At 27.8% G+C, this 26,164-nt stretch overlaps 1 protein-coding gene across 2 annotated transcripts in view; it reads right to left on the reverse strand.

The window, feature by feature from the left end:
* LOC129974839 (twitchin-like) overlaps positions 1–26,164 on the reverse strand; it is a 243,952-nt gene that overhangs the window by 190,309 nt on the left and 27,479 nt on the right. The window contains exon 1 of one of the 2 annotated variants that reach the window (XM_056087605.1): positions 16,137–16,305. The exons of the other annotated variant lie outside the window; for it this stretch is intronic. Coding sequence (XP_055943580.1) covers positions 16,137–16,141 — 5 coding nt within the window. The 5' untranslated portion in view covers positions 16,142–16,305. Of the gene's footprint in view, positions 1–16,136; positions 16,306–26,164 lie in introns of those variants that run through there. 2 annotated transcript variants of the gene reach the window in all.

A 26,164-nucleotide genomic window follows, 5' to 3' on the forward strand; every position in this document is an offset into this window, starting at 1 on the left:
TACTAACACTGTTGTTGTTGTACTCATTTGTTGTTCGTTTCTTGAACGATCCCAAACCTTCAATAAATATCAGTAGTATAGAGGCGGTCTTTTTCAGATTTCGGCTTCTTAGTCAATAATTATTATTAGTTCAAAGAATTTTAAATGTACTGCATTTACGCATTATACAAGTATAAAAATATTTCTTTAGAGCTGTATTGCCTCAAAGTTAGGATACATGTAATGTAACACATCCTGTTTATGGGGGGAGGTTTGTTATGATCTTCTATTGTGCTTATTATATAGTAACATAAATTATTAGAAATACAATGCATACCTATTGAATGCATTTCATTATATTTTTTTTTTCCGAACAGGTCCGAAAATTTTGCATCTTTCTTTGAAAATAGTCTAGGGAAGTAAAATACATATTTTAAAAACTACGAAAAGATTGGTAATGTTTTGTTTTTAATAATACGTAGTGCAGTTAAAGAGAAAAAAGCTTCAAAGCTTTAGAAAGCTGATTGTCAATGGGCATTGCTTCAAAGTTAATACTAGTTGGATAAACCATTTTACTTCGATATTTCAAAATTAATTTCTTGTGATCGATCTTGCAAATGTGAATCAAATAAAATGACAATATTCATATATCCGCTGATACTGGAAGAATTAAAAACACCTTATTACATATATATACTGTCAGACTGACTTCTTCTGATTAGCGGCATAAGGTACCGAAGGATATAGAGTCCGGACATTATTACATATGATTATGACTTTTTAAATAATTGGAAAAGGAAGTCATAAAGGGACGTTTAAAACTTTTAAAGGCAGTTAGAAACACGAAAACAAGCCATTTTTGCAAGAACATGGAGTCAGAAATGCAGAAAAAAAGCAGCTTTAGAGACAATGAATAAAATGAATTAAATAACAAAAAGGATATAGTACATTTAATGTATCACAAAAACTTTGCCATTTAGCATCCAAAATCATCAATCTCAATTTCCAAAATTTTGTAAGCGGAAGAAGAAATTAAATTTTCCGCAACCAGTAAAAAGCAATATTGATTATTTATTCTTATTAATCAGGCATGAACATGCAGTTTCATGCTCATATCAGATGTGGAAAAAGTTCAGAACTATTCGATATCGGTTGCGAAAAAATCAGGTTTTCTTCTTCTTTCAGAATATGAAAAATTGAAATGGGTAGTTTAGTTCGTTAAATGGCGATTTAATGGCATGAAAATTTAGCATCCAATATCAAAAGTTTCCATTTGCCTGACTTTCCCTTATAATTTGTAACCAAACGACTTTTTGAGACAACCCGCATAACATGCCCAAGTTTGAAATATCACGTCACTTCCGCTTTTATTGCCAGAATAGAAAAGAAAATATTATTTTCTTATCAGATCACAAAAACGGATTTCAGATTACTCGACATTTCTAACAAATTGTCCTTCGGTTACATAACTTTGAGCATACAATATCTGTCAATTTGATATCAAAATCTTTTAATAAAAAACATGTAAAGATTCGATAAAATTAAATATTGTCTGCTCAAAAAATTTATATTCCGAATTGCTTTTCTAAAATCGAATATTTTTTTTAAAAAAAATTCAAACTTTTTTGCACAAAAATAGAAAAAAAGAATTGCTATTCTGCATTATTCAAAAAACATTCACAAAAATTTAAAATTGCAAAGCATTTGAGATAATTTAAAAGCTTGCATAAAAGTTTGAATTTATAAATGAGAAGTAATAAAAAAGTGTCTTTAAAATATTATTGAGGAGCAAAAAACAAATTGGATTGGATCTTAAGGTAGGTGATTACGTTGGAAAAATCGATTTTAAGGGAAGTTTCGAATATTTTTTATTCAGTTTTCTTCCCCCAGCGAGAGCCTCTCTGATATGAAGGTTAGAAGTTTCTGATATGGTGGCTGGTTCTCCTTTTGCCGAATAATAGGTATAGTAACGGTGTAGAGTACTATGCATTATGTTATTTCCTGCCGATGACGGAACATACCTTTTGGAGGCATTGTACAGCGGCCACTGATGGATATTAGGATTCAACCATAGCTCCTGTATCAGTGCCGTAGAAATGAAGGTCAATCATTTTGATCCATAACTCTTCAGGCAAGGCGGGTGGAAATTCAATGTGGTTATTTAATATGCTTAGTTTTCTTTATAAAATCGTTGAAATTTTTATCGCTAAGTTCCATCTTTGGGAAATAACATTCATTTTCAGTTTTGCTTAATTTACATTTTTAAATGCTATTTTCTGAAAATTTAAATTTTTGTAAAATTTTTTTATGAAAAGTTTCACAAAATAATTTGTTGTGTATTTTTTGTTCAAATTTGGTTCAATTATTTCTCAGTAAGTTTTGCCTTTTCTGAACTGCGGAATAAACAATATGTTCTTTTTAAACTTATTGTTTGTAGTGTTTAAAAACATCATAACGGGAAAAAATAACTTATATCTTAGTTTAGGAGTTAGATAACATCTCCAAGTACTTGAACAAATCTTTTGATAAAATTTGAAACCAGAGAGCTCTTGCTTGATAACCAATGTGTCCAATATTCAAAACACTTTTTATTTATAGCGTATATATTTTTGTTTCATAGTAGTTTTTACAATCCACTTTTTTTACTAAAATTCAAAAATATAAGTCTTTTATAGCATTTCCCAAAAAAATTCCTTCCGAACTTAGCCAGATATTTATTACTCCTTTGATATCAATATAATACATCATGTCCACTTTTTTTTATCATCGATTTTATTTCTGCCAAATTTAGATTGTAAAACTATAAAAAAATTTATTTATTCAAAAAAAAAAAAAAAAACCTCCGCGGAATTTACTCTTTGTAAAAACGCAAATAACAACAACCTAGCTCCCTCATTTAGTAGGCTGCAAACTCAGTTTCTTCATTTAGATCACTGTGTTTCATAGTTGTTTGTGCAACCCGTTTTATCTTGCAGATCCTGTTCTACTATAAATAATTTCTGCCGAGACTGAACGCGACCCTCCTCATCATCAAATTCCCGTTGCTTGCCTTGCTCCTTGCAGACGCCAAATGGCGGAAATGGGATTACAGTGTTTTGTTTTACCCCGCTCGGTTTGTTCATTTCAGATCACTGTTATTTAGCACAACCTATTAACGAGTGAAATAAAAAACAGTATACGATGAATTGTATCAGCGAAACTATTAAAAAGGATTGCATTAGTGTGCAACTTTTCTTAGAACATAATTAAATGTTTTTAACACTTCATTCAAAGTTCCCATTGGATATTTTACATTATATTTCTTTAATTCCAATCATAAAGATAGTAATGGAGAAATCTAATGATAATAAAACCAGGAAACAGAAGTCATCTTCTTAGGAAATAAAAAATATACAATTGAAGAAACATCATTCATTTTCAAAATTTTATTTGATGAATGTTTCATGCTGAAACAAGTATTTTAAAATTAATTTAGAATTTTAATTCTGTAACATGATCTATTTTTCAAATACAAATGAACATACAAACGATTAGAAAAAATCGAGAAGAAAATTTCTCCTAACTTTTTTCCGTCATAATGTTACTATTCTCATTATCTCTGAGCATAATAGGGTTAAAAAAATCAAACAAATTTACTTTAGTTAATTTTTAAAATACATGTAATATATTTAACCTTTAAAATGCATGTAATATATTTAATATTACATCTATAATAAAACATAACATATTTCCAATATAACATAACATATTTCCTTAATAATAATCTTAACTGTATTCTGACTGTTTCTTGATTTTAATCATAAAAGAAATAACTTTAAAAGTCATTTCTATTATTGTATCAAAAAAGGAAAAAGAAAAAATAAATTTGTCATAAAAAGGAATTTTTTATTTAATGATTCGAATAATACTAAAAATCAGTTTAATTCATTACACATGATTTCATAAAGATCTATTATTTTTTTAAGAAACGATATTATAACTACTTCACATATTTTGTAAGATATTATGTGAAATGAAAATCTTTAGACTCAGATAGTTTTCTATTTCAAAATGCATTTTATTTCAAATTCCGATTTTTTTTCCTAATGAAATACTTGTTAATTTCCCTTGTGTTTTTTATTTTATATGTACAATAAAGTAAATACATTATTAAATGAAAATATAAAATACTTTAAATATAATTTAATCTGTTTAAATCTACAGCTAAATTTAAAGAATAATTTCCAATATTAGGAAAAGTACATTTTTTAAAAATCTCTTAAAGTCAAAACTTCTTTTCACTTAAGGCAATCTATCTCTTTTCCCAACTCCCACGTCTCTAAATAAATTTTGTTCAGTCAAGAAAGTTTTCAGCATTTTTCTTCAACAAACATTTAGACTCGTGTGTCAAGATAAAAGTTTTCAAAAGAAGCCATAAATTATATCTAAAATCAGATAATATATATTTTTATATAGATTAAATAAATGGATATATTTATTTCCATTCTCTTAATATATTTATTTTCCAGAATTTTTATATTTACTATTGGAATATGCAGAATATATTATTTAGTCACATGAATATAAAGAAATAATGTAATATATTCTTAACTATCAATAAGGCAGAAAGCAGTTGCATTCGCTGAAGATTTAGGAATATTTCTGAACCAAAATGGTTCTAATAAATGATTTATGAACTATTATTTAATCAATAAATATTTGCTTGGTGGTAGTAAAATAGATAAAGCTAAACTTTTAATAAATAGAACCCATTCCGTTTATTACCTCAAAACATTAGTGTGAGAAATGAACAAAATCACTTTTTAGAAATTATCCCAGCTGTTTGCAGTAACTACAACATTTAAAAATTAGAAATACTACAAGAATTTCAGAAAAATCTATAAAATATATTCATAATATTACGTTTCAAATAATACTTTTCTACAAATATTAAACATTTTTATGCAGCATGAATAGATTTCATTGAAAAATTATATAGTATGGAACCTACAGTAATCATATTATTTCTTATTAAAATGAGAAAAAAAACATGACTTTTAACTTGAAAATGACAGTCTAATATTTAAATAACACGTTTATCTTGTTTTTATTATTTTTAATCCCATTATAAAATATAACAATACAAAAAATGAAACAGGCCGCTTGCATATCGATATAATAAAATTGAAAAAAAATGTTTTCAGAACAGATTTAAAAAGTAGTTGAAGGCATGATGAATACATAGTAAATAATTAAGCCAAGTTTGATAAAATTTATTATATATGTTATTTTTATTGTTCAGTTCCAATATCAAAAATGAAATATGTCAAAATCAATAATATTGTAAACAAAGTTATCATCAGAAATAGTTATTCATATTTTTTATAATCATTTCAACTATTTGCTTTTGTTTTAATTTTTTTTATTTATTCACTAATTTAGAGAAATTTTTTCGTGAATTGAAGTTACATTCGCATAAGTAACTGTTAAATGTCTTCCTCAATTTATGCAAATTTTCGTTGGGTTTTAATTTTATTTATTTTAATCACCTTCATTCATTGTCTGACGATTTTTGACATGTGGTTGTTTTCTTTCCTATCCTTTTTATTTTGTTTCAAAATCATTCACATGATTTCATATCCTATCAAAAGCGAAGAAATACAGGTTAAAAATCGATGAGAAAAATAACTATTAATGGAAATTTTTAATAACTTTAAAAATAATCAATTAATTTTAATTATGTAAGTTTGCAGCCACTTATGAATGGCAGAAGTGAATACATTAAAAAAAATTTCGCGTCCATTCAAATGCTGGAAATACACCTAACTACCAATAATATTCAAAAGTTTGTGCAGTTTCTTCAATTGCCAAAGTAAAAGGAAAATCTTCACATTCGAAAAATGCATCTTCAACAAATTTAAGAACTGATGACATGAAGTGACTAATACGATCTACTATATTCTCTTAACAAGTTATTCAAAACCTTAAACATTATTCGGTAAATTTTCCCATGAAAAAGTTCCATGCGTTTAAGTAAGGACCGATTATTGGCAAAAATTTTTGGCTTTTTCGTCTATTAAGTAAATATTGTAATCTTCAAAAATTTTTGAATCAATGTTCTGTCAATCTCTGCATTTCAAACCCCTCTTATTCTGTAATTATTTCGGCACATTTCTGCCATTATGTCTGTCTGTCTGTCTGTGAACACGATAACTCAAAAATGCTTTTAACAGGAATAATGAAATTCGGTATGTATTCTCATGTAGATTTCTATAAAATTTTGAACGAAATCCATTCACAGAAATTTTATTTGTCTGTCTGTCTGAAAACAAGTGAACGCGATAATTTCAAAACGAAGAGAGCTAGATATTTAAAATTTGATACACAATTCAATTCATTCAATATCAATTCATCGTCTGTTGATCTGCGTTTTCGAATAGATGTTAATAAATGCCTGTAACTCATAAACACCACAACATAGGTAAATGTCATTTTGTATATGATTTTATTATTAAAATTGTAGATTTTTGCCAAATTTGGGTTTCTATCGGCTAACAAAAAGACATCCAAAATGCATATTTGGTTTTCATTGTTATACAATAGAAGCACAAAATTCTCTTGCTTGGAATTTTGAAGATACATTTTGAGAACTCGTCACATTCAAGGTCCTCAATTTTATAAGAGGGGTAAAGATAATATCTTGAGAGAGCGATATAGAGGTTAATATATTTAGTGGAGAGTATGCAAGAAAACTTTGGAGAGACCACCACCCGCTTTTTCATTTTCACTGCAAATCTTTTTCTCTCCAGAATTAGAGCGAAGAAACTAGTTTGAAGTTCAAGATTATTGACGCTACTAATGTTTCATCTTGATTTCGAGCACTCTTATTTTCAGAAATCAAAGCACTTCCAACATATACTAGAGCTTAAGCACTCGTGAAGCATATCAGGAGAGACGATACTTTTTCACCTTGTCAACAGAAAACTGTCCCAGCCGATTCAGATAGCAGGAAGAACAGAACAAAGGGAATGCCCTAATTGTCGCACTTTTGGAGGGAATCCAGGCGACGCTTTGTTTTACGCCATGGGCACTCTATCCACGCACCGGGGGGGGGGAGGGGGTAGTATTCTTAAAAGGGTTAGATTTAGACAACTCCCGGTCAGTGGGGTGGCACGTGGTGAGAAGCGAGAGCTAAAAAAAGAACAGAAGGGAGTGTTTAAAGGGTCGATCAACCATGCTGCTACGAATTTTGCTCTATCATCACTTTTGTAGTAGAACATTCGAAACACATTGTATTCAAGGAACGGGAAAGATATAGAGCAGCTTTCGTTAATAGCTTTTTTTTTTTTTTTTTTGTCTTTTATTTCGGAGCAGCAGAATTTCGTGTCTCTTCCGCCGTTCATTCATGCATTTTTTTCCCAGTGCTAAAAAAGTTTACGCTTAATTTTTTTTTCTTATAACAACCATCCAATGGAGAATTTTTCGGTAGACAGCCCATGCTATAAGGTCTAATATAGGCTGGGTTAATTTTCGGCAGACAGCACATTCTGCAAGGTCTAATATAGCCTGGGTTCATTTTCATTTGAACTTGGTTGCAAATTATATAAATTTTACTTCGCAAATGTAATAAAAAATAAACATATACATGTTTTATTTTATAGTCTTAAAATTACTTTAGTTAGCAGAAGTCTTTTTTGATTTCGCTAAATAAACCCTTTAAAGAGTGTTATTTTCTTACATGTTTTCTAATACATGAAAAGTGTTTCTAATTTGAATCACTTCCAACCTTTAAAAAAGTCTTAATTTTTTTGGAATGAATTCTATTAATCAAGTGTCACAAATTTATCTACGCTTTCATCTTTGCCTCCTTTTGAACAACATAAACACATATACAAAAGAACATAAAAATGATTTCTAAATATTTCAATCTCCCGATTTTCAATTAATATTTTAAATTTAATCTTTCTTTTCTATTTTGAGTTATTAATCATTTCAATCAAACACTGGATTTTAAATCTAATATTAAAAGAGCGTTAGTTACCAAGATCCATCTGAGCAAAAAACACAAGCAACCAGTTCGTAATGTTTTAAATTAATTATATTATTTTCGTTTTAAAGATATTCACGATTTCATAAGTAAAAATAAAAACAATGTATTTCCTGTTTTTTCCATTATATTTTAGTTAAGTCTTTTTTTAAAATACAGCCATTAAAAAATCGTCTTTTAATATTTATCCAGACAGATGGGTGACAAAAAACATTTATTTTTATGTTTAAGAAACGCAGCATTATTTACGGCACTAGATTGAAGGAATCTACAAAAATATTTGAACAGCAGGTTAAGAAAGAGCCCATTGAAGAGACAGCCATGAAGGCTCTTCGGAGAAAAAGGAGGCTTCTTTTTCTTTCGAATTATTTCAATTTACATAAAATATGTACCAAATATAAATTGAAATCTTTTACAACTCTTTTCCAAAGTAGAATAGTTATATTGTTTCCATCGCTCTCGTATTTCCAAATGATTTAATCAGCTATTTTAATGCATTCCATAAATCTAAAAACTAAAGATTTTTATAAGGTAAATTTTTTAAAATTTAAATTAAATTATTTCAATTGTGTTTTTTTTTTCAAAAAAGATTGTATTTTAATAAATAAGAATACAAAACCAAAACGTTTTTTCAAAGCTTAAATTTGATTAATTATAATGATTGCATTAAAAAGCCACTGTAACATAAATGTTATGTCATTTATATATACCTATTTTATTACGAGGTAGTTTATTGAAAAAGATTTAATTACCGTGATAGTTAAATTAATTAATTAATTAATTCAATAAATTAATTGTTTGTAGGATAATAACGACTAACTTGTTAAAAAAATTATTAAAATTAGATTCTGTTTGTATTTGAGACAAACAGAACTACATTTAAAATTATCAAATTATAGATATCATATAATTAAAGATATATTCATTTCTTTATGTAATTTAAATCTCTATTAACTGGAGAATTTTGAAGAAGTTAAATGCAAACAGACAGAAAGAATAAGAATAAAAGGGTTTTTTTTAGCATACGCACACATATGTGTGAGTGTCTGTGTGTGTACTGTCAGAAATATAAAATACCATAACCAAAATAGATATGTAATTACTCATACAGGTAATAATATGTTTCTCTTTAACAAACATTTTTTTCCTTTTTTTTTATTATGTAATTATTTATAAACTTTTAGATTCCTTAATCTTCCGGGTTTAATTTCTGTTCACATTAACAATTTCCGTTTGGTTTATAAACAAACAATTTGGTCTCCAAATGAAGCGGTATATATATATTGAAATTTGAGGATTATTCGGGTGAAATAATAGGAAAATATTTTGTTTAATATAACAAGCAAATAATGGTGAGTAATTTTAATATATTTTCATCTGCAACTATATTTTAATATATTTTCATCTGTAACAAATTTACTTTCTGAAGGAAGAGGAAACATTATAATCATTAAAAAAAAATTCGAATTCTAGATTTTGATGAATCTTCTACTTTCAAAGCTCCCCGAGTCCAAAAAAAGGTATTTTTGGAATTAGGTCTATCTGTGAACACAGACATATAGACAGATTGAGCGTTGAACTGGATGGAAAAAAATCGATATATGGTCTTTAAATCAAATTTGTAGAACTCTATCAAATTTTGAACAAAATCCATATCTGTCTCATTATCCGAATATAAGTTAACAGAATAAATCCAAAAAAAAGATAGCTAGAGAGGAAAAATTGATACACAGATTTAAAATCTAACGTGCAGATCCGTATAAATTTCGAAACAAATCCGACAAGGCGTTGACTTTTGACCGTCTATTTTTCATAGCATATAAGAAGCCGTGACATCACAAATATATGAAATTTAGTGTGTGATTTTGTGACCATAGTTGTGACCATAGCTCTATGTCAAATTTTGGCTTTAATCAGTAGAAAAAATCTATTCAAAATAAACATTCTGTATTCTGCTACTTTTGTTTTAGCTACATCTTAGTAATCAATCGCCAAAGATGATATGCCAATAGATTCTCTCGTTAACCACTCTTCGCCAATGACATGCGGTTAATACACAAATACATTTTCTAGAAAGCATAGGAGAAACTTTCTCTCGCCTTTGAAACATAATTATACTTTTTTTTGGAACGGGAGAAGGTGAGGGGTATTTACCCAAAGAGAAGAAAATGTAATTAGCAGATAATAATGCCGTTAAACTACTTACCGCAGATTAGAAAGGTGAAAAACCTTATTATTAATAAGAGAAATGTCACTGATTTTCTCAGTGATTCCGGAAAAGAATATATTCAAAAGAGTATTTTTTTTTCTTCATATCAACAGCACGAAATTTCTCTACACATTTAAAATACCATTTGTCAATTAAAAATACATGAAATTTGCTTACATTATTATTGGAGTTTTCAAGAATAAAATTGTATTTTAATTTTTTTTCAGCAAATTACTTTTTCAATTAAAAAACTCATCTAAAATTGGCTTAAATCAAAAAGTTGGACTTAATAATTCCGGAGATTTCAATTGGTGGAGATCTGTATAATCAAAGTCCTACTATAATATAAATTCGAAATTTATGGAATACTAAAAACTTAATTTAATTGTATTTTTCTAATATTGCATCGAAATAGCAGAAAATACTTTAAAGTATTTCAATATTTCAAAAAAATTCAATTAAAATTAAGCAATTAAAATAAATCCTTAATGCACGGGTGGAAAAAAGTCATGATGAAGAAAATATTTTCTACGCAATCCATTTTTTTTTTTAACCAGAAAATACCAAAATAAACTTCATTCCAAAAAACTTTAAAATGCAGTACTTATATTCGCTTTGAAGTAAAGACAAAATGGATATCTAATTAAACGGTGTAAATCTCATACGTAAGTCAGTTTAAAATATTTAAGTCGTTAATATCAATTATTTTTATCCATTATTATTTCATACTTGTGAATTAGTTTGCTATAAAATAATGTCAAGAACTTTCAAAAAACATATTTATGCATTTATAACATTATCATTAGATTCATATTCGTTCGTTATAATACATTAGTTAAATTCTACATCGCAAATTGGATCCAAAATAACAAGCATACATTTAATAAAAAAATGCGGCAATAATAAACTTTAGTCTTCTATCATTTTTTTATCTTTTTTTAAATTTCACCTTATTCTTTCTTTTAAAAAAACGAATCTAGAATTATTTCTTCAATTTAGGAGAAACTAATTAATAATAAAATTTAGAATGCAATTTTTTTGGCATACTAATATAATATAATTGTTTTAATATGTCTTGCAAAAAAAAAGACATGAATTTTAATTAAACAAAAATTAATCGGAAAAAGTTATATTTATCATTTTGGGTTTTGGGACACACCTTCTGCAAAAAAAAAAAAAAAAAAAAAAAAAAAATGTTTTAAAAATTTTAGATCATCAGTGGAAAAGAGATCTTATCTTTTAATTATTTTATTGATAATAAAGCGCTGTTTAAACCACAGCTCGCACAAATATAATGTTTTTCTCTTACTAGTACTTCAAGAACTGATATACCCAAGCTCACCAAAACACAAGGATGAATTTGGCAATGTAAAAAAAATAAAATAGAAAGAAAAACTTTGCATAAATATTTATATTAAATCAAAATTATTAAGAAGGAATAAAACTAGATTTTTTTTTTTTTTTTTTGTATAAATGCATAAAAATGACTGATATTTATAGGGTATCATCCTGACCCCTAAATTAATGTGACTTCACAATCATATGACAAATGTAATGTTGTCATCTAATTGTGGAATAATTTTCACATCTTCCATGAACTTATCATCTGACACTTTGCATTTTTTTTTTATTAAATTATGCTAACATTTTGCACAAAGTTTATCAGGGAAAGAAACCCCTCTAAACTAGGATTTTTTAAAATAATCTTGAGTGTTGAAATGCAAAACAGCAAATCAATTGAGACAAAAAAAGGTGGGGTTCAAGTTTATACTATACTTCCGATTCGAAGAACATGAACTGTGAAAACGCAGAAACAGTATTTAATAAACGAAATAACATCATATTGCGTGCTTTACACCTTTACTCATAAGGAGTTTTTACAAAAGGCTGACGTATATGCATTTATTAGCTATTTAATAAAAAAAATTAAAAATAGATTGTCATAAATCATGTAAATAATATTAGCTAACCATGATAAATACAAAATTTACAAAATAAATTTAATGAAGGCTATAATGCTTAAAGAATGCTAATGAACGCAAATGCAAATTCAAATAAAAAAATGATACTGAATAAATTAAATAGAATTAAAGAATTAATAGATAAACCAAAATAGAAGTAAAATTCTCAAGAATGTAGTAGAATTATATTAAAAATAAATATATATATACAGCAAAATGAACATTCATTCATAATATGATCATTACATTCACATTTGTTTGCTATATGGAAGAGAAATTTTACTCCACAAATTGAAATCAAAATAACAAGTATACCTTAAATTTAAAAAAAAAATACGCAGTAATAATAAACATGAATTCACTATCATTTTTAGAAATAAAATTAAATAATTTACAAACTTTATAAAAAAATATACACATTTGAAAAATTATTGTTGTACGATAAAAAATATTTGTGAGGGGAAGAGAATTGAGAGAAAGATAGAATTCTTTTCAAAATAATAAAATTAAATTTAGGATTCTTTCTTCAATATAAAAATATCTAACTAGCAATGAAAAATTAGAATGACATCATCGACAGAAAGGTTAGAATAACATCATTATTCATCGACATTCTAAAGTAATACAATTATTTTAATCAGCACCATAATAATTATGCACAAATAATTATTTCTTTCATATCTAGAATCATTGTGATTATCTATAATCAATCTAGGTGGATATAAAGGTTTTTTTTAAAGATATAACTATTTTCGGAGATTTTATATGAGGAAATATAAAATCTCCGAAATACATTAATTATGAAAACTACATTTTCGATAATTAATTACTGCTGTTAATAGTCTGTTGATGCAATGGATTGTAGATGGTTTGATTTTATACAATAAAGTACACATATTTGCTTACAGTTTTTAATAGTAAAATACATGAAAATGTAGAGCGTCCCCTCGATGGACCATTTTCAGATCTTTACTGCAGTGTCATTTTAATTCGAAATTTTTATCTTATTATAACATAAAATAAATTTAGCATCATTTTTAAATAAATTTAAACATTAAAAAACATAATTTATGAATTATTACAGAGATATAAGATAAAATATAATATTATTATTTAAAAGAAAGAAAAATTAATTATAGTACATCACGCTAGATGGATAAAAATATTTTAATATTTCCGAGTTCAACCCATAAGAGAGTTTTAGATACAATATATTCATTTGAATATTAGAATCGCATTTTTTCTAACCAGATACGGTTTTATTAAATTACATATCGCATCCAAAACTATTTCAGTACATGAAAAATTTATAGAAAAGAAATCGCAGATTTTAAATAGTACGTTTAATTTTATATTTATTCATCTGAGGAAGGGAAGGAATAAAAATGCAATTAAAACAATATAAAATTAACAACAAAAATTGAAATTATTATTGCATATTGAAGAGTTTCAGTTTTTAATAAACTATTTTTAAAAGCAGGAAATGTTTCTTCTAATAGAGCACAATTGTACAGGGCATGTAAGTAAAAAAAAATATCGAGTAAAAAAATAAAAAACGCTGAAAAATTTTGAGATGTTAAAATATTTATATCAAGCAAATTTAAATCCTAGAATAAAACTACAAGTGCGAAAGCAAGTAGTAATTTATAGCGGCTGAAGAATTTTACGTAGGTGAAAAACCCTTTAAAGCAGAACATGAAAATAGCAACACGGAAGTAAGTTGAAAGCGCAAATATGTAAGGCTCAAAAACTTACATGTGTAGTTAGTTCTTCGCATATCAAGAAAATGTTTATATTAATAATATTAGAAAAATGATTGATAATCGTTTCTTTTATTACACATAATTACACTAAAATATAATAACAAAAGAAAAAAAGATTTTATTATTTTTATGAGAGGTATTACACAACTTATTTAACTTTAATTTTAAACCAGATAAATTATAAAATAAAAATGAAAATATTTAATATAACTAAATTTCCGATAGTTTTTTCAAGATTTATATTGCTTTGTCTTAGATCCAAATTTTATGCAAAAATTGTAAAAGTTTACATATTTTCTTGCTTTTTAAATACATTACTTTTCATTATAAAAAAAAAACACAGAATTTATTCGATCTCTTAAATTAGTACTTCAGTTCGAATTTTTTTCATCATTCGAATATAAAACTCATAATTGAAAAATATGTGCAGATGAGTTGAAATCCCAATATTTAACTATCATCTGAACATGATATTTTAACTTGCTTTCATCATACTAAAATTTAGTTTATGCCAACAACGTCATGTATAGAAAAAATTTGATTAAAATCAAATACTGAAAAATACCAAAAAAAGTGATAAGAAAATGAAGTATTAACTTTCATAATTATTAAATCTTATTTCTAATAAATTTATTTCTGTTCAAGGCTTTAACAGTACTCGGACAAGCAACTTAGTGTTTAAAATTTTTTTAAAGGATAAAAGATCATTAAAGAATTTGAAAAAGAAACTATCGTTTGATGATGAAGTTTAGCCTACAGTTTATAAGAAAACAAAAAAACGTTAATTAACACTTTTTCATGAATTTATCTAACGAAATTTGACATTTTGATGACTGAAATAATCAATTTTGTTTCTTGATCACCATGGATGTAGACTGAATCTAAATATATTTAATATGGCCAGATCTTTAATATATAGAAAATAAAAAAATAAAAAAAATCTGATTGCTTCAAAATAAGATAGTACTTGATAGTTTGCAATTAAAAATTGAAATATTGAAAACAGTATGATCGAATTAAATTCCCTCATGATTCTTTTCAAGGAAAAAATTGGTCTCCAAGCCTTCTTATCCAAAATAAAAAATCCCAAAACCATGGCATCTATTTAAAAATCTACACCAAAAGACGATGTAAATAGTCTTTTAAGAAAAAGAATAAAAATTCAAGGACTTTTTAAGGTCTTCCAAGAATTGGAGGAGGTATATAGGAACGAAGAATGAGGAGTGAATTGAACAAAACCATGAATTTTCCTTAGAAATATTTCATCATAAGATATTTGCAGTAAACTAAAACCTATACTGTGCATTTCATTGGATTTTAGCACCGATAGGTTTGGTGTTAAAAATGCCATGTTTCGAAGTTGATTCGGTTTTTAAGATTATATGAAGAACATAAAACGACGGTGTAAGAGACATTTTTTGTTTTATTTTTCTTTACATTTCTTACATACTTTTTTTACAGAGAAAAAGAAATATATTTCGATTTTTTTTCGCAGTTTTTGCCTATACAATACAGACAATGTCATAAAAAATTGAACTTCCAGTTTGGTCTATGTTTCATATGCTATGGTTTAAAATAGGAAAAATCCGCTTTATAAGAAGGACTAACAATTGAAGCTCTTTTGGAGTACTTATCACCAGTATATATACTTACCATCATTATTTCTCCATTTCTTAGGATGATTTTTAATATTATACTTTTCCACCCATTTCATAGCGGTCCCTACGCGTTTTATTCGTTCTATTTTAAACAGCTGTTATCCTTAGTAGTAATAAACTGACGGAAAAGAGATTGATGTTTTTCAATCAAATTTTTCAACCTTCAAAAATTTTTTTGAATGTTTAGTAATATTACTACAGCTTTTTTAGTTCTTATTTAGCTAAAAGTTTTGAATTTCAATTTTATAAATGCATTTCGATTTTACAAATATATATTTTGCTGTGTAGAAGAAAAATTTTAACTAAATTGAAAATTTTATCTAATTTAAACGTTTTCTTACTATAGTAGTGCCTTAGAAAGACCTCAAAGAACCTCATTAAAACTGTATTACAATTACAAGTTTTAAAAACATAAAAGCATTCTTTCTTTGCATTCTGTTCCAGTAATTCAAATGTGAGCGATTTAATCTCCAGTTTAAGCTGTAGCAGTACCAATATTATTATTCCTTACAACAAAAGGGACTTCCACAAATCACTCACCCCATATTCTGTTGCGAAAATCTTCTTAATCCACTTAATCCAAGGGATTAATTCCTTTTTTCAGTAATAATCCAAGGTGCCAAATTGCACACCATCCACGACTGGTCGGACGAGTCGGGAAAAAAAAGTAGTAGCACTTCGCTCGAGTCTGGCGCTATCCCGAAATACGGACCCCGGGACCGTATTAAACTTTGCAAGTAGGCGGGGGACACCCTAATTTGGGAAGCCCCACCAGGTGGCGTTACGTAAGAGGGAGGCTTTTTTGACACTTTACTGGTGTTTCTGTAACGAGCTTAGATGACAGTTCTGTGAGACATTCTCCTGTTTTTTTAGTCAGATACGAAATTGCTAAAGAAACATTTTGCAAATGCTGTCGTGGGGTGGTTTGAACAGCTTGTTTACCGAGCAACAAATTATAATGACCTGAATCTTTATATTTTTTTATGTCTCTTATTAATTATGTTTCAACAAGAAAATCTGCTAGGTTGAAATTAAATACAGAAAAATAAAAATGATAGAAACGAAAAAAAATTATATAAACAAATCCAATTAAGAAAAATTAATTTCAAGTATTATTATTAATTAATTGAAATTGTTTCTCTATTAAGCCTGTGGTGATCTGATATAAAAGTCATAGCTTCAATAGCAAGAGATTCCTTTCATAAAAATTATATGCAAAGAGGTGTTGAAGAAGTTTGAGTGGAATGCCATCTCGAGCGAATATTAATTTTAATTATGAGGTTCATGCAATATTATTCTCATTTAACTTCAACATAGATGTTAATCAAAGAAACTAATCAACAAATTTTAAATATTCTATGACAATATACAACTGAAAAATTATCTTATCTTTGTTAATACAGACATCAAGTACATATAGTAAGGTCAATGCTATTAATCACTTATTATGAATAATACGAGCGGTTAATAACAGTAATAGCCGGTAGTGATAAGTTATTATATTTAATGTAATAAACTGATTTGTCATTTTATCGGTTATTATTAATAATAACCAATAAACCACACTAACTGTAGCATATACACTAGCAATTATTTAATTTCATGAGATTATTGAGTAAGCACTGAATAAAGAGTTTTGAAAAATCATGAAATTCGAGCCTCATGCATACATTATGATTTCAACAAAATGCATGGATTGTTTTGTATTCGATGTAGACACACTTATGTTCTAAATCCTAGAAAATACTTAATTTAATCATTTACTATATGAATCAAATTTATCAAAATGTGTTGAAAACTGTTTTTTAAAAGTCTGTAATTTCGAAAGGTACTTTAAATAAAAATATTCTGTCATATACGAATAAAAGGAAAATATAAAAGGCATGACAGATTTTTATAAACAGGAATTCATAAGTTATCTAATATATTTAAAAGTAACATTCTTATTCGCGTTTAAAATTGCAAAATTTTATCAATTAACTATAATATCTATAAAAGTTACAAAATTTTATCAAATATAATACCTGTAATATAGTAAAAAAATACATATTTAATAAATTTTCTTCAAAAACAGTAAAACAATAACCTCTGCAATATTTCAGAAATAAGCCATCACCATAACAAAAAAATTGTAATAAATGTGTAAAGAGTAAATAAAAAAAAAAGTACATGTAGTAAATGTTTACTCAAAATCACAACTATGGAAAAGACACTAGTTTTATGAGTACTCCTAATTTAATATTCTTCAATATAATCCTAAAGCATTCAAAAGTATTTCATTTATTTAAACAGAATTCCATATTTTACACTCATATATTTTGTGTAATATAAATATGTGTATGAATACGCGTAGGAACACTTATTACGTCATTCACAAGTGATGCGGTTGTTAATACTTTCAATAATAATACTTAATAATTTCAACGTAAATTCAACTTAATTTATCCTGAACTACAATAAGTAAAAAAAAAAAAAAAAAAAAAAAAATTCAACTGAACTACAATAAGTAAAAAAGAAAAAAAATGATCCCAACTTCTGTTCTTTTACATCTAAGAGTTTGAATAATAAAATAAATAAATGAAAACTCTTCAACTTTAAAGGATTGAAGGTCAGTCACATTAACAAAAAATGATCCACCACGACCTCTCCTTAGTTATCGAAAAAAGTAATTCATCAGGAGCATTTATTTGTCCTATGCAGAATACACAGTGATTCGTTTCGCGTCGCTTAAGATCTCTCCCATGTGAGCTGGTGCGGTGTATAAATAGCAACCTCCCCCTCCAGTATGTTTACAGGAGAATTCTCCTACTAACTGAGTCAATGCTTATGTAATAGAAGAGTCGCTTTCGCTTCGGGAAGACGATCTGTGAGGAGAAAAATACTACTAACAATGCTTTAAACAGATAATGAGTTCTCTTTTTTCAACTCTTTTTTTCTATCCATCCAAGGCAAGGGTAATGTGCCGTATTTAATTTCTTGTATATAAAATATCTTAAGAGAAAATATTGCAATTGTCAAAACTTAGATGTAGAAATTTTGATTAATATTTATGGCTTAGAGTCTAAGCCACAGACCTTTCCAGTGCCACTAACTGGGCACCAATTATATACTGATAATTTCTATACATTTTATAGACGTCATCATATTCAATATCATTATCATCATATTCTATTCATTTTATTGAATTGCAAGTCCATTTTTTAGCACTCATGAAGTACTGAACTCGCTGTTGTAGCAATTCAATCTCGCAGATCCTCAAGAGCAGTAGGATTGGATGGCACAAGCATACTATTTTCATTTCCTCATACACGAAGTATAGATAAAGTATTGTAATTGTCAAAAAAAAAAAAAAAAAATAGGGAACTCGAGATTTTTGACAAATTCCTGCGTTTTAGAACTCCCTGAGTTTGAAAAATACATTTATGCGAGATATCTGTGTACCTATAACAAAAATAACTGAAAACGTTTTGAGTTAGAACGATGAAATTTGGTATATAGTCTTTACACCAAATCTGTAGATTTCTAACAAATTTTGAGTAAAATGTATTGAGAGGAAGTCTGTCTGTTCGGCTGTTCGAATATAAGATAACACGACAATTACAAAACGAAGAGAGTTTTATGGATAAAAGCACAGTACTGGTACACTGGTGCACAGATTTAACATCTATATTGTTGACATCTAACAAATTTCGAGCCAAATCCCATAAGGGCTTGACAGTCAGTCGGTCTATACTCTCAGAAATATGCAAGTGCGATAACTTAAAAATACAATGACTTAAATTTATCAAATTTGATGTGAAATTTTGTGACCACAAATGTAATTCTGTGTCGAACGTTTGTTTCAGTCGAATGGGAAAAGCCTATCTAAAGCACAAATTCGAAAAACTATTAACTACAGCATCTGAAAATCCAGAAATGAATCGTCAAAAACAGGATAAATTTAGTAAAAACGTTAAATTCATGCGAAGGTCAAAGTTCGTAACTACTGTACGTCGATAACATGGAAAACGTTCGCGGCTTTCCCCACAGTAAGCGGCTCCCCCACCCTCCCCACGGATGGGAGATTTTTATTTAAGGTTTTATTTCCTTACAACATTTTTCTCTAACATGCCAGGATGACCAAAATGCTTTTCTTTTTGCATATGCAATCATCTACTTCGAATTTCTTGAACCATCTGTGAATATGTTTATGATGTTATTATAATCTGTTTATTTTCTATTTTTTCACCGGTTTGGTGTGACATTCTAAGCACGTAATTAAAAATTTAAAAAAATTAAATTAACAAAATTAATTGATTTAACTAATAATAATTAGGAAAGTGTATTATAATGCATTTCACAAATAGATATAAAATTGTACACCAAAAAATATGTGTGCTCAGTTTTAACAATCCAGAGGATGAGTGAAAAATGGATTATAAAACTGTATTTTTACAAGGCAGTTACTTCAATGAAATAAAATAAAATGCATAAAAATAAAATTTGTGTATATATATTATGAAATATTAAATAGAATTTTAAAAATTAAACAAGCGCAGAAGAATAATTTCTAATCCGTTGTCTAGAATTTTGTATTCAAAATGAGGATGCAGCAAAAATTAAACTATTCGTGACGTCACAAACTAACGCCTCAAAGGAATTGAGCTGACGCAGCTCAACAATGTGTTATATTGAGTAACTTTTCTCCCGACGTGCACTGTATTTTAAACAAGCGTGTGTTTGTTCTTGCGTTCTTTTCGTAAATAAATAAAAAGTAAAGAGTTCTAATTCATCACTTTAACTATTTCACTCGTAGTATTAATTACAACTTCACTAGTGTTGACTTTAGAGCTAACAGCCACAACATTTTACTATCGCTAAAAACTGAAATGGTCACTTCTGCCATTAAAGTAAGATTTAAATTATAAAAATTGTTTTAACTTATTAATTAAAAAATATCTAAATATAAATAAAAAATGAAAATATAGTCTTAGCTTTACGAATAATAAGTTTTAAAAGCGCTTGGTGCATGTGTGCATCTAGCAGCCTGAGAGCCAATCAGCACGACAAGCAGCTGGACCAATAACTATCGATTCTGACACAGAAATGCTTTTAAAAATAAGAATGTACTGTGCACATATTAAATTTTGAACCAAATCCACTATGGAGTTAATGGGTTGATTAGCTGTCAGTCTGTGCTTTCAGAAACTAAATTCAAAAACACAACGACATAAATTTATCAAATTTAGTATGAGATTTTGTGACTACAAGTGCAGTTTTGTATCAAGAATCACATTAGTGATTTCATGAATTTAAAATATTCGAAATTAAGCGAAATTTTAAAGTTTTCCAACAATAATTTTGAAAAATATTATCACACACTAATCATTTTAAAATTCCTTTTAAAATTAAAAAAAAAATCTTAACTTTTATAATACTAAGTTAATTATTGTACAATTTTTCCTTAAATTTTAACAAGGTTTAAAGCATGTTTCATACATGAATCGCAATTATAACATTCATTGTTGCAGTAAAAATGAAATCCATTTTGTTATTTTATCAAAACTTCTAATTTTCAATCTTACAAAATGATATAAAAATTTATCTTCAGTTTCTTCATACTAATAAAATATTTTTTGGAATGCTTATTTTATACTTTGTCTTTAATTTCAACAAAATACAATTCTGTTTGTATTCAAATTTATATTTTTGTCTATATTTGATACTTTTGTTTATTGAGTTTCTCTTTACCATATCGATATGAAAAGGTGCATTCACCTTTAGCGTATTGAATAAAATGTAATTTTCATTCGATATGGGGTTTTTTATTATTTCAAATTAAGAAATTTTAATATCATTCATGTTATGAACGAACCACTTTTCACAGAAGATGACAAATGACAAATAAAAGTAAAATTTTCTAAAGAAATCTGAAATAACATGCATCTGTGTCAGAAGTATTAATCAAAAAAAAAAATATTTTGAAAAGAGAAGAATTCTGATCCGTGACTTTTCCCAAGGAATTCACAGAGAGAATCACAATTGAGGCTTTAAGTTAGCATCCTAAAAAAACATTGAAATTTTTTCCAATTGCATCGATGAAGAAACAAAAATATAAAGTAAATCTCCAGTCTTGCATTTAAAAAAAGAATCTAAAATATCTTATATTTCCAATATAAGTACCTATCTCAAAATTTAAACTTCCATTTTCCTAAGGATACCATATATATTTCAAATTAACCCATATTACTTTATACTAAAAAATTTTCTTATTTCCTTAATTCCAATACCATTTTTATTTAATTATTTATCTTTTAATTATTTTATTTTATTGCCGAATCTGTCATTCTCACGCTGAAAACGATGGATTAAAAATACTTAACATCCACGACTTTTTTAAAAATATACCTAAGATTTCCTTTCCTAAATCTATACGTATCAAAAAACTCCGCAAAATAATCTATTGATATAAGCATTAATGGAGTAATTCTCCCTTTCCGCTAGAGTTCCTAGCTAGAAGGATTCGTTTTTTCACTGCACCATTGTACAAACCATGCTCCCCCCGTGGAAAAAAATGAAGTTCTTTTTAACAGTGTCTGTGTGCGTGTGTATTTGAGGCCAAAGAGAGATACACTTTTGAATTTTTTAAACTTCGTTTAATTCTATCCCGAGAGACATTATTTATGTACAAGAAACAAGAAACTAGGGCTGACGTCTGTTCACAAGCGATATAAGAGCAGAAGAGCGAGCAATATTTTTCTCTGGAGGTTACATTACTATGAGATTCTGATAGATATTTCTTTACACGTGTCGATTTAGGTAAGGGTAATATAGGTCTCTTTTAAAAGAATTCGTTGCTTATTTTTATTCCTTCACTCAGAGCGAGAGAACCGAATGATTTAAGCATTTTTAGAGCTCGTGTAGCATTAATTAAATAAAAAAGGTGGAACTTGATCAGGAAGTAAGAGAACATTTTTATTATTAAGTTAATGCGGGTTAAGATAAAAACGGGGAAATTAATTACAAACACACACACACACATATTATATATATATATATATATATATATATATATATATATATATATATATATATATATATATATATATATATATATATATATATATATATATATATATATATATATATATATAATGTAATACTTTTCCGAATCCTGTCGGCTTTTTAATATGTAATATTATTTTATGTGAAGCATGATTCATTTTCCTTTCACGCGGATTTAATTTTAATTCTTTCAGTTCATTTGACAATTTTTACAGATAACTATCCTGTCGACTTTTTAATATGTAACATTATTTGTTGTGAAGTAGAATGCAGTTTGAAGACAGTGAAGATACTTTTAATTTCGTGACGTCGTTTTATTTCATTTTGAAGAAGCAAGCATATGTACAAGCGATGAGCACACAGAGGGACACAGAAAAGGAATGAGGGAAAAGTTCTTGGACATTTTATCCCTAGTCTTATATAACCTATTATTTTGATAGGGAAAATATTTCTTTACAGTGCTAAGGTATTATGAGATTTCAATAGGGATTTTCGTTACATGAGCGGAGAAGGTAGGGGAAACACAGGGAGATTTTAAAAAAGAATTTGCCTGATCAGCGGTATTTTATCTCTTCACGCGTAGTCTGGGAAAGTTAGTTTTAGCTGATTCAACAATTTAACAAAGCTACTCTTGAATTAATTAAGTAGAGACAGTGGAATTGGATCACGAAATAAGAGAATATTTTAGAATGAAATTACTATGGGCTAAATTAAGATAAAATCTTGAAAATTAAATAAATTGAAATTAAAGTTAAAATATCATTATATATATATATATATATATATATAACACATTTTACACATTTTAGCAGATACACGGCTGAACAGAAGGAACTTTTGAAATTATTTTTAAACTTTGGTTTATTTCACCACGGAAAGCATATTATGTACAAGAAGCGGAGAAAATTGACTGGATCGAAGGATCGAAATATTGCCATTAGGGATTGCAATACCGATATACCGAATATTTTGAGCCATTTGTACAATTTTGTAATACCGGTATTCACAAGTTCAAATACCGGTTTTTCGGTATTTACTAGAAATTTTTCAAACCGTCTCCATTATATGTTCAGAGATCGCCAACATAGCAGAATAGTATACGTTTTGTTTTTATATTTCCCTAACAGGCGAAATTAATTAGACTGTGAATACAAAGTTGCATCGTACAATCAAGAGAAGTCATAAAATACTGGTAATGAATCATCCAAAGAGGCGGGTGAAAACTATCCTATTACAATTCCGAGCAATACTGCACACCAGCAGGATTCGTAGTCTGATATTCGTATATGTGAAAAGAAAGTTGTAGTTGTGAAGAAAGTGCGTAATATTCCGATATATTTTTTTAATTGGTCAGTTTGTTATTCACATTGTATTTGCATATCATACTTAAGGGTTCAAAATATTTTTCAGATTTATTATGTATATACTTATAAATAATAACCCATAAAAATGAATAAGAATAACCTTAAAGAACATAAAAAATCAGTTGATAATACTTCGGTTTGGTTTCATTATTTATATGATGAAAAGAATATGGTGGCACAACGTAAAAAATGTTTAAGCTTTATTAAAGTGAACGGAGCAAATACAAACGGACTCCATACACATTTAAAAACGAAACATGATACAAATTTGTTAAAGAGGAAAGAATCTAAGTGCGATGAAGATATAAATTTAAGCACAGTTTCTAAGTCCAAGCCATCAGGAATTTTAGATTATTTTGAAAAAATAGTTAATTTAGTTGAAATTATAAGTAAAATGACAGAATTAGATCGTTTGCCATTTCGAGTGTTTTGCACTTCTACTGAATAAAGAAAATCACTATCCGCCAGTGGTTTTAAAAATCTACCAACATCGATTAATACTATAAGAAGAACTGTTATAAACTACAGTAGCGGTGTTCGCAATTCTTTGAAACACGAACTAATACAATTAAAAGTAAATGGTGAAAAATTTAGTCTTACATTTGATGAATGGATAAATGTAAAAAATAGACGCTATTTACATATAAATATTCATTCAGGGAAAAAATTTGGAATATAGGACTTACACTCTCTAATAAAACTGGCAAATAAAATAAAGAAACATCTGTGTTTTCTCTCTTTTTCTAAAATTTCTAATACCGATATTAAAACAAGTATCCCAGTATTAAAATCTAAAAAATACCGAATACTGGTATTGAACTTTTGGTCCGATATTGCAATCACTAATTGCTATCTCATCTCATACACGACCTTCTTCAACCTCACTCATCTCAAATCTAAATTCCCCATATCAAACAAGAGACTAAATTTACTAAATAATTATGATAATTATTACGAAATCATCATCATAATAAATTTGCATATGTTTGGAATTAAACGTAAACAAGAATCGTATCAACCAAAGATCATCCTAAGGTAAATGCTTTCCAGGGGGCGAAAAATTCCGCTGATAGTAGCAGATATCGCAACTAAAACGAGAGCGACGCGTGGGAGTTTTTTGGAAGCCACATCGCTTTTGGAAACGATGATTTTTTAGAGAAAGGTTATTTGTGTCACCAGCAACTGTTTCGAGATGGAAAGATGTATATTGCTTATTCCCAGCTCATTTTTGTTTGTTTTCATTCTTCGAGAAGCAGGTGTGTGTCATTCTGCAACAAGTCACACCTCGGCCTTTTTTAAAGGCGGTTTTTTTTTTTTTTTTTTTGCTGGTGGTGGTGCAAGTGGACTGGTTTGGGTATTTGGAGTGTATGATACACTCCGTATACTCAACTTCATTCGAATTATTGCAGTGAAACTTTTTTTAATATGCTATTCGGTTATGTGAGCAAAACGTAGTCGTTATATAGCGCATTCTATGGCCTTGTTTCATTCATATTTATTCTAATGACAAAAGAAATCGTTATAACGCAAATCTACACCAACGAAAGAAAAGAAAAAAAGAGCGGAAGAGGTCTTTCCAAAATTTTCTCGCATACTCTCTTATAAAGGTCAATTTGCGTTTTAGACACGTTTTTTCCAACCGAATAAAACAAGGTTTGACAAATAACTACAGTTGCAGTTACAAAATGACAATCGTGTTTACATGTTTCTGAAAGTACATATAGACAAAAGTTCGACTCTTTGTTAGGTTTAATTCAAAATTGGATAATTGTCTATACTTTAGATGTTAAATCTTTCTACCAAAGTTTATCCAACTAGCACTCTTCGGTTTATAGTTATCGTGTTAACTAATATTCGAACAGTTATACAGACTTCCTCTGAACAGATTTTTCTCAATATTTGATAGAAATCTACAAATCTAGTACTAATGGCATATACCAAATTTCATCCGTCTAGCTGAAAGCGTTTTTAATTTTTCCTTGTCACAGAGACAGACATTTTCTAAAATGTATTTTTCAAATTCAGGGAAGTTTAAAACATGGAAATTCGAAAAAATCCGGAGTTCGAATTCTTCGACGATTACAATTCTTTCTCTATTAAATTATTCTTTAATTAAAATTCCAAATCAGAAGCCACCAAATTGAAACTAACATTTATTTT

Source organism: Argiope bruennichi, chromosome 7, assembly GCF_947563725.1.
Source record: "Argiope bruennichi chromosome 7, qqArgBrue1.1, whole genome shotgun sequence".
Classification (NCBI taxonomy): Eukaryota; Metazoa; Arthropoda; class Arachnida; order Araneae; family Araneidae; genus Argiope; species Argiope bruennichi.